The 15,197-nt window shown below is 37.2% G+C and overlaps 1 protein-coding gene across 1 annotated transcript in view; it reads left to right on the top strand.

Annotated features, from left to right (window-relative positions):
* The window catches only part of LOC140746126 (uncharacterized), a 45,480-nt gene extending 35,992 nt beyond the window's left edge, over positions 1 to 9,488 (top strand). The window contains exon 2 of the mRNA XM_073078138.1: positions 7,989 to 9,488. Within this exon, the coding sequence (XP_072934239.1) occupies positions 7,989 to 9,264 (1,276 nt within the window). The 3' untranslated portion in view covers positions 9,265 to 9,488. The remainder of the gene's footprint in view (positions 1 to 7,988) is intronic.
* The last annotated feature ends 5,709 nt before the right edge of the window (positions 9,489 to 15,197 follow it).

Consider the following 15,197-nt stretch of genomic DNA (forward strand, 5'->3'; position numbering starts at 1 on the left):
CACTTTTGTACTTCCGAGACCACGTTTATAGGAAGGTCGTTGTCATTGGGTAGCAGAACTGTCTAAAACTTAAAATGATTGGTAACACTTATGGGTGGTTTGATAAGTCATGGATTGACCATGGTTTGTAGTTATGGGATGTAACCCTTGCCCAGCAGTGATATAGTCCGCGTAAAACTGCTAGTCCGCTCTGAATATAGAAATGAATCGCGTCGCCATAGCAAATTGTATGACTACACCTGCTCGCAACAACTTCAGAGCGGACTAGCAGTTTGGCGTGGACTATAATATTAGTATAGTACAAAGTTAGCATTGTCCTACCAAAAACAACCACAGCCGCGGTATTCACTAGTACACACTTATATTTGTTTCATAATATAAACTGGGTTTCCCCGGCCTTGTAAGAACATTTTAGTCTTGTATATAAATCCGACTCATTTGTTTACCGTTTCTAAATTGGAAATGAATAATGTAAAGAAAACATTCAAGTGTTGTTAAGGTAGATCCACACTAGCGTTGTTCGTTCGCGCTCTAAGGTAATGTTCGTGCGAATGATTGGTTGGTGTGTGGTTGACTTTATTTATTTTGGAAAAAAAACAATTTAATTGTTACTTAAAATACTCAAAGACGTTTTACTAATGAATAAATGCAGTTTACATTGTTAATTATGAAATAAAGAGCAAAATAATAAAATTTGAGACAGAAAAAATAATAGAAAAACATACAAAAAAGAATTGCCGTAATAAAAGTACATATACCAGCTGACCCGGCAAACGTTGTGTTGCCATATAAATAAAAAAAATGTTAAAGGTTTATCACTTAGGGGTATGAAAAATAGATAGTAGCCGATTTTCAGACCTACTGAATATGTATATAAAATTTGGTGAAAATCGGTAAAGCCGTTTCGGAGGAGTACGGTAACTAACATTGTGATACGAGAATTTTATATATAAGATTAACGCTTGATTAATTGCTAAAAAACAATACAATAAAATACGTTTTTACATAACATGAGAAGTGCAATAAGAAATCTTACCACTAAACAATCTAACTTAGAATAATCTAGAATCACAATTACACTAATGAATCAAGTATAAAAAAATATTATGACATAACTTTTAAAAGATCGTGGAAATATTTTTCCTTAGCGTTACGTAAATGGACCTAAGTAATATAATTTTAAGCCAATCTGCCTAAGGTTCTACAAACCGATTACGTAACCCAAAAATATATATATATAAATTGATTGGGTAATGTTAGGTCTGAATGGGATTGAATGAAAGAATGAATGAATTTAAATGAAGTAACTTAGCGTACAGTAAGTGCATCTGATGGAAACTGGTCACCTTGGACATATGTGAGTCTATTATTATTAGTATGTAATATTATTGCTTCCACCACAGATAAGTAACGCATCTGTGTAGCCTAAGGACCTCTACAGACAGTGAACGTTTCGTGTCAGACAAGATAATATGTTTCTATGCAATATATTGACGGAGACAGTTTTTTTCTGCGCTGTCTTATTACGGAAGAAACAAATACATCCAAACACATTTTATAGAACGATATAATTTAGATGTCTGTAAATATAAATGCATCATTACACTGCTGTAATAAATAGACTAGTCGGCAGTGTAGATGAGGCTTAAAATAATTTCTTATTAGTTTAAAAGCAATCTCCTACCGCGTTCTGATTTCTCCATTTATATTACGGTAATCTAAATGTTATAGTCCGTTGGTATGTTTAATTAAATTAATTATTGTTAATTATAATTACATGTCTAGGTAATTAATTTTTGTTTTATGTGAAAGATACAGTCAGCGTTAATTATACATGCCACAATTATGCTATTCATTTTATTGGCGATCGTGTAATTTTTTCGAAGGGTGCAACCCTTTTTGTAATGACTTACCGAGTATGAGGTCACTCAAAATTGGGCAAGAAAGGTAAAAAAAGTGGCCGACGATTATAGGATGTTTTCGAACCACTCCTAAGTCCTCCGAGGACAGCTGCTAGGTACGTGCTCTTCGTGCCCAAATCACTGAAACTCATACATTTTTTAGTAATTAGCGATCACCTATTCAAGTCTACCATTCTTGACGTCACTGAACGTGTATATTTTATTCGTTATTTTAGTTTTGACTAAAAACTAACTAGCTTTTGTTTTTAGAGAAAATATAACTTCGGAGAAATACCGAATGCCATGACGCAAATAATATTAAAAATATATATCATATATCATTTTAAACCTCTTTGTGATACTCGCATATTTGTACTTAGGTATTCAAAAATAAAATAAACCACAAACAATTCGATTGAAACTTTATAACTAACGACAATCATCATTCCAATATTCCAATGTCAATTATGAAAACTTGAACTCTGAATAATGGAATACAATTTCCATCTCCACCAAGGTCTTGAATACGATGCAATTCAAAATTCTTGAATAAAATAAGAGCAATTCTTTGATTGTGGGCGTCATCAACCCATTATCGTTCCACTGATGGGCACAGGTCTCCTCTCAGAATGAGAAGGATTAGGCCGTAGTCCACCGCGCTGGCCAAGTGCGTATTGGTAGACTTCACATATCTTTGAGATTTTTTTTTTAGTGATTGTGGTCATTGGTACTTTATTTTGACAAAATCGTTTGTAGTCAAACAGTTTTGGACTTATTACCATGTGTGGTTGATATTGACCTCGTCACAGATAAAAATGGCTCTAAATTGATGACAGTTTGAAGCGTCAAAACCCAAATTTTATTTTCGAAAATTAACTGTTTATGCGACGGGCAAATTGTTTTTGGTAAAGATATTTTGGAGAAAATTGTATCTGGGTTGAATTCGCAGAATATAATCTAGTGAACTAGGTTTCTTAATGATGATAAAGTTTTTTAATGATGCAAATTTTAGACGGCAGTTTCGTTTTTTGGGTTACCCGTCTTAAATATTTCTGAAGTAAAAACTTCCGGAACTTTTTCAGAAATAAGTTCATGTTTCTCAAATTAGACGTGTTGGACTTTTGAAAATATTTTACTCAGTAATTTCATTTCGAAAATTAAATAAGGTTTCGTAAACCAAATGCCCATCTGGGCAAATTGACCTCGACACACTTAAATGACCCTATTGTTGAGTATGGTAAAATGTAATCTGTAAATCTACGAGTATGTTTGTATGACATATCATTTATGATGCATACATTATAATTATTTTGTCTTGATGAAGAATTAAAAATGTCCTTTAACATTTCGATATGAATATAACAAGAGGACGAAAAAAATGATTTTAAATATATGTATGTCATCATCGGAGACATAGGTACACAATTTTGATTTATAAAACGCTTTTATTAATTTATAAAACAAATGTTAATAAAATATGTCATAAATAAAAAAAGAAAAACAGAGTGAATAATTAAATAATTTTCTGTGCGACATTCCCACAGATACTTAAAATTGAATGCATGTGAAATATAATAACCGTATCGTTTGCAATTAATTCGTATGTAAAATAATTTAATTTATACATTTAATATTAAAATGCGAGTAGATTAGAGTATTTTCACGTCCTTGGCACCATGCATGTATTCATTTATGTCAGCATCGATTCCGCCTACAGCAATATGCGAGCATGCATATATGCGATTTTAAATGTACGATTTGTTTTTCAAATAATTCTTGTACACAAGGTCTGTTCAATGTCACAGCTTATATTGTGCAAGGCAGTTTATCTTGCATATGCAGATTAGGGAACATTCTGGATTATTTAATAAAGATGCATCAGTCGCTATGCAGGCATCATGAGCTACAAATATCATCATTCACAGAATTCAAAAAGTCATTGATTTTGGTTGTTGCGACTTCAAGGTAGCTTATGTTCGAAGCTTTTATAAGCTAAACTCTTTATGATATTTTCTTATACTATGCTCTTGTTTATTTATTTTATTTTGGATACAGACAGTCATGTATTAAATTATGAAATCTTAAGCTAACTTTATATAATAATATGTATTAAAAATTTATTAATCCTTTGTAGTAGTACTTCAGCTTTAGTTAATATGTTATCTAATATTTTTTCTTTAATAACCTATGAAATTGGCATTAATTACTGATTGTATATTTCTTAAATTGTTGAGATAGGAGGTAGTTAAACTTTCGTCTCTTTATTTAGTTCATACATTGTTAGATTTCGGAATTACTGGCACTGGAAGAATGATAAGGTACTTTTCCAAAATGGCAAAAAACGCAGAAAGCAAAATTTTCAGCTGTGTATTGTCAATACCCACTAAAGATTGAATTTAATGTTTTGTTTACGTTTAATAATAGTTTTTATTTTATTCCAGCTCTCTGTCAATCCACGCTATTAAGGTCGAATTTGTTTCCAGCAATTCGGGATAACCTTCCCTTGAGCTCTGGAGTTGAATAAAAAGTCATCCGGATATAATAAATTGTTTTAAAAACATCTTCTTAAAATATTAGTTGTTTCAACGTTATATTTCTGTCAATTCTTTTGATTACTAACAAATGTATTCATAAATTCAATCAAGAAGTGTTCTTTTAGTTTTATAGATTCGGCCTTATATTCTTCCTTGTAGTGTTTGCGAATTTTATAGACATTTTAAAATTACGATGTATTTTATGTGATATATCTCTTTGTGGTTCGTCTGCGACGTCTGTATCTGCATTTATATTTTGAAAATGGATATAATACCTATATTATATACCTAAGTAATGCGAGAAGTATATTATATATACCTTAGTAGGTCATCCATTGTTATGTATGTATGTTTTAGTCGATAAATTTCAAAATAAGTAAACTAATCAATTCAGATATCTCTCAAAAAGATTATCTCGTCTTTATATTATTTTATGAAAGCAATCCGACTCTTAATATAATCTTAATAATGATGAAGTCCTAATAACCAGAGGGACTAAAAATAATTTTGAAATAGGCGTACTTCAAATTCAAAATCATGGCACTGGTGCATTGTGTGAAGTATTGTTATTTTTCATAATCCCTTACACAATAGTGAATAACGTTGACCTGCTCATAAAAATGAGACATGATTAGGCAATGTTACAGAATTGGTCCATCCAATATCACATTTAGTTCAACAAATCCACTCAACATTCATTGTTATTGTTCCCATTCAGAAACAGGTTAATTGGCGGCCATGTTGATTCGGAATGGATAATCGAATGACACGAATTATGTGGATAATGTATTTCTTAATAGGTTATCACTTATGTCAACACCATTTGTGGCACAATTCCCTTTTTTCGATTAGAAATTTTCATATTTGTTTTTTTTTTCTTGTTTATAAGTTCTTGGGGTTTTTTATATGATTACATTTCTTTTATATTTCGGTCTATATTTCGTTCGTTCCTTATTTTTGGAATATGAGTTCAAATTCAAAATAATACTTTATAGCTTATTGATGTTTGAATATTTAACTAAATTTTACATTCAATAAATAAATGGTAAATAGAAATAATCTCATCCATTAAGTTAATCATTTTAAAACATTTTAATTTCAATTCTCGATTCGAAAAACGTCGTGTTAGACATCGAACAAGCAACTATAAACTATGTATGTCTTTGCTGCGAAATTAAATTGTACCACTTCTAGACATTATTACATTTCCTGAAATTGGAATGGGTCAAGACCACAGTCCACCCTCTTGGGCAAAGCTTTTTAAACTGAAATATATCATCCTCAAGCTATTCCTAGTATTTAGTATTTACTGAAAATCACTTTCACGAACAACGTCTCCTATAACCATTACATTATTATATCTTTTCTCTCTTTACTCGCTAGTAATAAAACAAGTCCTGTAAGAATTAAAATGATTGAGTGTGGTAATGAATTGCTCAATCAATTGTATTTACGAATTGCGATGAAGTAATCATGGGAGACGAGATTGAAATCTATTAATACGATAACTCTCGCAATAAAAGTCAAATGTGTTAATATAATTGTGCTTTACGATCAATTATTGCTGTAATTCTTTAGGCAATCCCACCGAACTTACAAGTATAAGGACGAAGGTCACCGAAGATAAGATTCTGATTGTTTTCGCTTTCAAACTTGTTTTTACTTATACCTAAAATGTTTTCCCTATGATTTCCACAACGATAAAAATATCTGTACTATTACCGTGTCTGCACGTTAGAATTCTCTGCCTTTTATGGATTATTAAAAACAAACGAATTCGGATCCACAACAGATTTCGCAACACTTTAAAGATAGATTCTTTATTTTACCGCATTACTTTCTTAAACTTAAAATTGTTTCCAAATTCATGTTCCTACGATACGATTCCTTCTGACTTCTAATGACTCTGAAACATCATCAAATTGGAGTGTCTAGTCTACTATAATGATGATGATCTCAATTTCTGCGATGGCGCGGTCATTTTGTTTTATTCCAATTGTATTAACGTATGTATGTCGACCATTGACTTATCAAGGAAATCGTAGACTAACTAGACCGCTGTCGTAAACACCACGTGAACGGTTGCAAATAGCTTTATGTTAGCAATTGTGAAAGGTTTGTGGCAACTGTGTCCTGAGGGTCCAGCTCCGTTAATTTCATTTGTGTGATGCAGGAACATCACGACAGGTTGACCTATCGTGAACTTTCACCTTCTTTCAAAGTTAAATTTGTTGGTTTTTGGATTGGCTTCCTGTATTTGTCTCCTACGGGAGAAACTTTTTATGTTTGCGATGAAAAAGTTGTGAAGCACTAGCTGTTCAATTTTGATATTTACTTAAAAATTATACTGTTAGTAAAACATTTATTCTTTATTGTACGCCATTATTTTTGCTGTAAACAGGGGATTTTTTTACATGATTGTTCAATTTGAGTATAACATTTAGATTTAGAATTTCTATTAATAGTTACAATGTTTTTCGAAAACCATCCACCACTCCACTCCCAAACAACATCTCTTGTAACTCTGAGGATTATTAATAACCAATCTAGCCAATTGTTACGGATCTTAAATTTGACAGTGTCTAGTATGCCAAATGTGGATCTTAGTAGGCAAAAGCAGTGTGTAGATTGGACATTAATAACAGGGGTAAGTGGATTGCATCGTTGAATATATTTAACGTTTAACTATTACTTATGTCAGTGGTCAGCATATTAAAAATAACCGTGTTAGTCCACAATACGTGAACACGGCCGTGTTACAAAAGGCCCTTGCAACAAATGTAGACTATCAGGCATCTATTCACGCAAGGATACTTTGAATACTTGCGTAATTACGAGCTGGGTGTATTTCCTTGCGTGGTTTCAACATTACATAGACTAAAACAAGGGAAGAAATCTACTAAGTAAAGCTGTCGTATTTCTTACTTATACGAGTATTTTGTAAGTTTTTTTACCATTATTTTCTTTCGGCTGGATAAGATGTTTTCCTTGGTTCGTTGGTTGTAAGATCGTCTATTTGTGCTTTATTTCTTTTGACTATTGATTTTATAAATTAGGTGTTCAAATACTTGTTTTACTTGTATTTTATTGTTCATCTATAGGTTGTAATATTGCGTATCGTGAGTTTATTGTCTTATGATTGTCATAGGGTTAAAATTGATCAACGGATTTGAAATATTCGTTACACGACGAATCAAATTATGAATTCGTCGTAGGAAATAGGGAGTGTCATGTTCGGAATAAGCGAATTTGGTTCAGGGTCGCACAATGCTATTTCCTCCGCCTATTGACTTAGGATGTGGTCGCCATGTTTGTAAACATACCACGCTGACACTTCGGACATGAGTGATTTCAGTGTTTTGCGTTCCAGACCGAAACGGAATATAATCGCTCACAACTCAATTCATGTTTTGGAAAACCATAATACAAAATAAATCGCGCAGTCGTTTGAGACCTAGAAATATTTTTGTTGTAAATCCCAAACATCTAGTCGCTTACTGCGCAGTCGATGTAGATTCTTAAACATACTTATGTTTGTTTTATCTTGTTACAGGTTCGTCATAAATCTACTGGCGACGAATCTCTTGACAACCTCCCTGCTTGCGCCCGCGCTGTTCGGCGAGCACTCGGCGAGGGAGGAGGCCGCCTGGGTGGAGGCGGGGGACGCTGCGGCCGCGGCGTGCAGCCTGGCCGCGCTGCTGGCCGTCACGCTGATCGCCCTCGACCAGCACCACGCGGTCACCGACCCCCTGCGCTGCCACACGCGCTTGCTCCAGCGCAGGCCCGCCACGCTCTGCGCCATCACCTGGCTCGCAGCCGCCGCCGCGGCGATCGCGCGAGGTGCCATATCAGTATTTCGACACTACTACCCGCTCGACCCCGTCGTCCAGGGAGTCCAGCTCGCCTATTGCGTCGTGTACTTAACCTTCGGAGTCGTCGCCCCGACGGCCATCGTCTGCGTCATGTACGCTAGGATCTACCGCGCCGCGCGCTCCTCTGGCTTACGAGCGCGGGCGCACGGAGCCAGCGCCCTGCAACTCCATGAACCTCACGTGAACCTACCCGATCTGATCGAGGAGGGAGAAGGCCTCACGCTGAAGATCGATGGGTCCGATAACGTCGTGTCTGACAGCGAACGCAAGTTCGGCCCGTTCCTACTTCCACCGGAGAGGCCGATGCGCTGTCCTTCGGTTGCCAGTCTCCGCAACGCGCGGAAGGAGGGCAAGTCGAGCGAGGATCTCAGAAAGGGATTGCCTTCGGTGAACTCGGCGCCGTTACTAGCAGCGCCGCTTCTTGCCGTTCAACACAGGACGCCCGCGCCCTCGAACTGCGGGTCGAAGATAACGTCGATCCGATGTCGGATTTCGAACGCATCGCTGTTTCGATATAGGGAAGAATCTCGTGCGGCTCGCGTCGGACTGTTGACGGGTGCGCTAGTGATGTTGCACGTGCCGCACGCGGTGGTGGCGGTGGTGTCGGCGGCGGCGCCGGGGCTGGCGGAGAGCGTGCGCACGCCTGCGCTGGCGCTGCTGCTGCTGTCGTCGGCGGTGTCGCCGTTCCTGTTCGCGCTGCGTTCGCGACGCGTGCAGCGGGAGGCGAGGCGGCTGCTGCTGCCGGAGAAGAGCGCGTGGGACCGAGGGTCGGGCGCGGCGGCCTCGGCTGCTGCGGATGGCCAGCGGGCCCGGGCTGCGCTCGAGCTGCTGAGGACGTTGTCCCCGGGAGAACACGGGGAAGAGGTGCGGGCGGGAAACGCTTCGGAGGGGGGCGTGTGCCGCGGCTCGTTCAGCTCGGGGGGCAGCACGCAGCTGTCGTCCGCGTCGGACGAGTGACCGCCGCCCCCCGCGCGGCGCCCGCACCCCGCCCCGCGCACCCCCCCGCGCCCCACCGCTCTACTCATCTGTGATACTAGGCTAAGACGACCCGCGCTCGGCGCGAACGTTAGACTGATTTAGCGATAAGTTAATTTATTACGTGTCCATGTACCTTTCCGCTGAGCGGACCGTTTTTATTACCTGACATGAGTGTATGAATATTAAAATTCGTATCGAAATTACTTATTGTTTGATTTCCGAGGCCTACAAGGATGATTCATGCTTACAAAATGCACATAATAAACTGGAAACAGTGAAGGTTGTCGGCGAAGTAGTACATTACGAAAATGGCTGTTTCACGACTTCTTGCACATAATTTTCCTAATGCAAAGCAATTTGCTATTGTGTGGGCAAACTAAATCTCAAGGAAATATGACCACGAATAAGTTATTACACGAAACATTACCTTACTACTCATTAACTTGAACTTAACTCACATGATAAGAAATGAGAAAAGAAATCTATTTACCTACAGACATTGAACGTGTCAGACACGGCTCGTAACAGACGATTATCTTTATCATGCAATATTCTGACAGGCACGACCCGTGTCTGCGGAACTGTGAGACTCTAGATATAAATACATTAATACACATTACATACAAAAATACTATGTCTGTCACGCCACGTGTCTGACACGCTCTCTGCCTTTACAAGTAAATAAATCCTAAATGATGCATATCTAAAGTTAGCTCAATCCATAACACAAGACAAGTTATTTAATAACTTTAAGTATCAGTATTACAGATACGTTTTCTTGATCCGATATCACTATGAGGAAGTATTATTTTACAGAATGAGACATAAATAACACAATAAATACCTAAATAGCAAGAATAGTAATTTAAAACATTTAATTATACCTAAGCGAAAATACTTTTATCAGCTCGTAAATGTGACATATATCAACTAAGTTAAATTGGTCATTGGCTAATTGATATCTGTAATTAAGTTCATAAAATTTGAGCTGAAATCGATCATATATGCGTTGCTACATACTGAGGACTAAGAGGAATGGCTTAAAAATATCTTTATATCACTGGATGCCTAGTAGATACGAAACATCGAAATTGAGGGATATTGAAAAAAATGAAAATTGAAGAAGATATTACAATTATCTAAATATGGTGGAAAAATAAGTAAACACAGTTTCTCTGGTAAAAACATTATTACCCATACACAGAGAATACAAAGTAGCTACATAAGTCAAATAAATAAACACAGTTGTTTAGAGAATCTATCTACTTATTACTATTAAATCATTAGTTACTCACACACACAGAGACAAAACAAAGTAGCTATTTAGTATACATATAAGCACACTCATAAGGGAGTAGACTGTTGTGGTAGTGAGTGAGCATGACGGCTTAGGAGAGCGTCGTGCCGTCACGGCATACGAGCCTACCTTACCCCCAAATGGAGTCAATAGATATTTCTTAATAATAAAGCAAACGAGCTTGCAGTCCACCTAATGGTAGGTGCCGGTGCCGTGGGAGCGACACAGAGTTATGTGGGATTCTTACCGCACTAAAGCACATAAAGCCTTAAAAAACCTTAAAATTATAATGGTGTTTGACGTAGTAAGGCGTATCCAATTTAGGCCCAACTTTATCTATCTTCTTTAGTTCAAAGGATATCAAATACAAAACCTTGATGAAAGTTTCGGTACCAAATATTCAACAGTCCCCTGGCAACAGTAATTATCGCAAATCGTTCCCGAACACGCCAGGGTATTACCAGCACCCTACTCAGCAGGGTAATGACCTTTGTAATTAATGAGTAACTTATCTTACACGTAAGAAGAAAGTGGAAATTACATGTTTTGTGTTTGTAAGGAAGGATTATTTTGTGGGATAGATATACTCGTAATAATAACGCTATCTTGACTGAAAGTATGCTCTGTGTCGGGGGACTTTTCTCCACCAATCAGCATTGGAATAATGTAGTAGTCGAAGCCTCTTTTTTATAATACAGGAGTAACAGACGAGCATGAAGTTCACCTGATGGTAAGTTGCTACTGCTGCCCATGGATATCTATAATCGACCTCCGATAGGATTAGATATCACTACCTAAAGTCGGCCACAGATGCGCCGGTACCCCTGAGGCGAGAACTGCTGGGAAAAGTATGTCTCCTTTACCACACCCTTCAAACAGGAACACAGCAGCGCTTAACGCTGCTGTTATGAGGCAGAAACAGGTATGGCAGTGGTGTCGCCAGAGTTGAACCACAAAGGGTTCTACCACCTTCCATGAATGGTTATCTGCCCACTTTTCTGTGGGTCATTCGTAGTGATTCCTATATAATAGGTAAAAATAAAATATATAAATAAGTTCCCATGTACCTCAGTCATTGCCAATGCCCTATTGGCAACCACCCAGATACGACATTCTGGAGAATTCCACCGTAAATCCATTAATTACAGTACAAATATATTAACAATGATATATTTGATACTAGCTAAAGGCGGGCGTTTTGGATTGGTCAGTATCCGTGGGAAAGTACAAAAGAAAGTTAGGAACCCTTTGAAAGTGGTAGAACCCTTTGTAGTTCGACTCCGTCGGCACCACCGCCACACCTATTTCTGCCTAATAACAACAGTGTTAGGCGCTGCTGTGTTCCGGTTTCAAGGGTGTGATAAGGGATACAGACTTTTCCGAAGCGTTCCAGCATAGTACTCAGGGGTAGCGGCGCATCTATGGCCGACCTCAGGTGGAAATGTCTCATCCTATCTGGGGTTGATTACAGATGTCCATGGGCGGCAGTAGCCACTTACCATCACGTGGACTGTATGCTCGTCTGGTACTCCTATATTATAAAAATCCTGATAATGTGGAGGGTTAATGTTTTTCAAACGTATGTATGTTGGATTCTTTGGAATGGCCTGCAGCCCAAACGATTTGTCGGATTTTAACATGATGTGTCGCTGGATTCGTCTAAATTCTGAGTGTAACAAAGGCTACATTTTTAAGCAGTTTGGTAGCAGGATTTTTTGTTTTTATAGTGTTTCTCCCTTGGTGAAACCCTTCGTGGATTGATACCAGAGGCATACTTATTTCCACATCCATACTTATTTCTGCCTAATAACAGCTGTGTGGCGTTAGTGTATTCTGGTTTAAAGGGTGCGGCAAGGGTGGCATACTTATCCGAGGTAATGTAAATTAGTTCTCTTGAGTAGCAACGCATCTGAGACCAACCTTATGTAGGACTTATCTGAGGTCGATTACAGATGTTCATCGACTTCAATGGCCTCATACCATCAGATGGCTCGCTCGTTAGCTACTTCTTTAATAAAAACATATAAAGACATATGATTCACACGGTGAGAGTTTCGTGGTATTATGTAAACATCGTGCTAATTAAAGAACAATGCGTATTGTCCTCTACTCAGGTCAGCCGCTCGTTGCGGTAGCCGCATTCGATACGATTCATTGTACTGTTCATAGGACATTCTTATTTGCGGTTGACTGCAGATGTCCACAAGCAGAATAAACTACAAACCTAACTTATATTTCTACCTTAATGTAATAATACATTTTTTAATAAAAAAAAGGTTTTAAAAATAAGCTTAATCGATCGTAAATGGACTTAGTATAGTCGAAATTGATTGAATTTATAAGAATATGAGATTTATCCAATAAAATGAATGTGAGCATTTAAAACTGTTATAAGGTCAAGGGATACTATAAAACACATTTTTATATCTTTATCTGACTTTATTGATTTACGGACCAAATGAAAACACCTTTAAACTGAAAATAACGACAGTTAACTGCCAAAACGAACAATAGCTATTTCCTGACTACAAAGGCAAGCACGTAGTCGATATTAAGATACGATTAAAAAGTTCGATAAATCCAAGGAAATTTGTGAAGACTAACGATTAGATAGCTGTTAGGATTGAGAAATTTGAGGCCTCCGATGATAACATCGGCCTGGGTGGCATAACAACGAAAGCACTCCAACCCAGCAAATTCAATTTAAACATACTTAACAATATATTCGCGATATGCCTATATAAATTGTGTCATTAAAGTTATAAACGGGTACGCATTTATAAGCAAATTTTTGTCATATTTCAAGGCTTCGTTTATTTACATTTTATGCTAATTCCCATTCATAAGTTCATTATTTATTAGCACGAAGATTGACAAAGTGACACATCGGTATTTATAACTAATAATATTTACTGTCGTGTCGCCAAATCTGGGAAAGTGTGTTACTATGAATTGTGACGTCGTCTTATCTGTTCGCATAAACTTGAAATGTATGTAAACAAGAATAAAACTGGTGCTTTTTGCAGTGATAATGTTATCTGGTAATATATTCCCATATTTTAATAACAAAATAAGGAAGTCAAAGTCAAAAATCATTTTCTGCAAATTTTATGCTGCGTATTTATGGACTTTCCTCTAAATATCTTTTACTGTAGGTGGTAGCACCCTTTGTGGTTCGACTCCGGCGGCACCACCGCCACACCTATTTCTACATAATAACAGCAGTGTTAGGCGCTGCTGTGTTGCGGTTTGAAGGGTGTGGTAAGGGAGACAGACTTTTCCGAGGCGTTCCAGCTTAGGCCTCAGGGGTAGCGGCGCATCTGTGGCCGACCTCAGGTAGGAATATCTAATCCTATCTGAGGTTGATTACAGATGTCCATGGGCGGCAGTAGCCACTTACCATCAGGAGGACTGCATGCTCGTCTGCTACTCCTATATTATAAAAAAAAAGTAGTTTCACATTCTTGTCTTTCCTCCTGGAACAAGCGAGTAAAATTTTTGACAATTATATATGAAGGACCAAATTCCTAAAAACAGATGACATTTATTCGAATAATCTTTGGGCGTTTTTCCTTCCTTCACGAATGCGCACGGCGTGGCACTATAAATTTAGAGAATTTACAACTTACGGTATACATGGTGATAATGTTTGTTCGAAATATTAATTGATTAATTATTAATAAATTAAAAAATACAGATGGTCATTATAACTACCCTTGACTCTCGCAAATAGTACCATTAGTTATGAAGTATCGGTAAGTATATAGGCTACCCTTAGTTATGATATATAACCATCGGTAAGTACCTATATAGGCCGCGAGTTTATCAGCCGCCCTCGTATATCTCATTCTTTGGTGTAACCTATTCAGTTTTTTAAAACTCCTAATGGGAAATTTTAGTTCCGATACGCTCCACGGGGGCGCTCTATGTCCTAAAACGTAAACGTTGATCGTTTTCGAGCAAACGTAAAAACTCATACTAAGGGTACTGAAGCCCAAAGGGATTGACAGGTTTTTAAAATTATGAGGTGTTGCTAGATTCCTCTGAATTGTGGAAATGACGTAGGCTTTATTATTAAGCAGTCGGCATGTTTTTATTATAATTCTTTATTTGTACGTAGATACATATAATTTTTTTTAACAACCAGTAATATTTTGTGACTTTTTTAGGTTTGCTTATTTGGTTAATTTAATAAATAATAAGTAAATTTTTAATATATCAACTAGGCAATCTGTTGTTTAAGAATGTAGTCCACCTTGTTATTTCGCGAAAATGCGTCGTTAGGTACTAGTCACTGCGATTTAATTACCCTTTAGTTTTATTTATGAACGTGTAAAGAATTTCACAAAAAAATATATTCCTATGGCGTTTATCGTCGCTACTAAATAAAAAAATATTTACAAAATTCCTTTACTTCAATTTTATACTATAGATAAGTATAGATATCTCACCGCCTTGTAATTGAAGGAAGCCGTTAAATGGCTTAAACAGCTGACAATTCTGTCAGCAATTTAATGCAGCAGTTAAGACACGAAATCGAAGAAAAAGTGCGGAGAAATATCGTTTCATTCGTAAATGATCTAAAAACTACATTTTTTAAATATTTCTCAAACTC

This window comes from Epargyreus clarus, unplaced genomic scaffold (assembly GCF_041222505.1).
Source record: "Epargyreus clarus isolate Ecla_fem2 unplaced genomic scaffold, WU_Ecla_fem_2.2 ptg000012l, whole genome shotgun sequence".
In the NCBI taxonomy this organism is placed as follows: domain Eukaryota; kingdom Metazoa; phylum Arthropoda; class Insecta; order Lepidoptera; family Hesperiidae; genus Epargyreus; species Epargyreus clarus.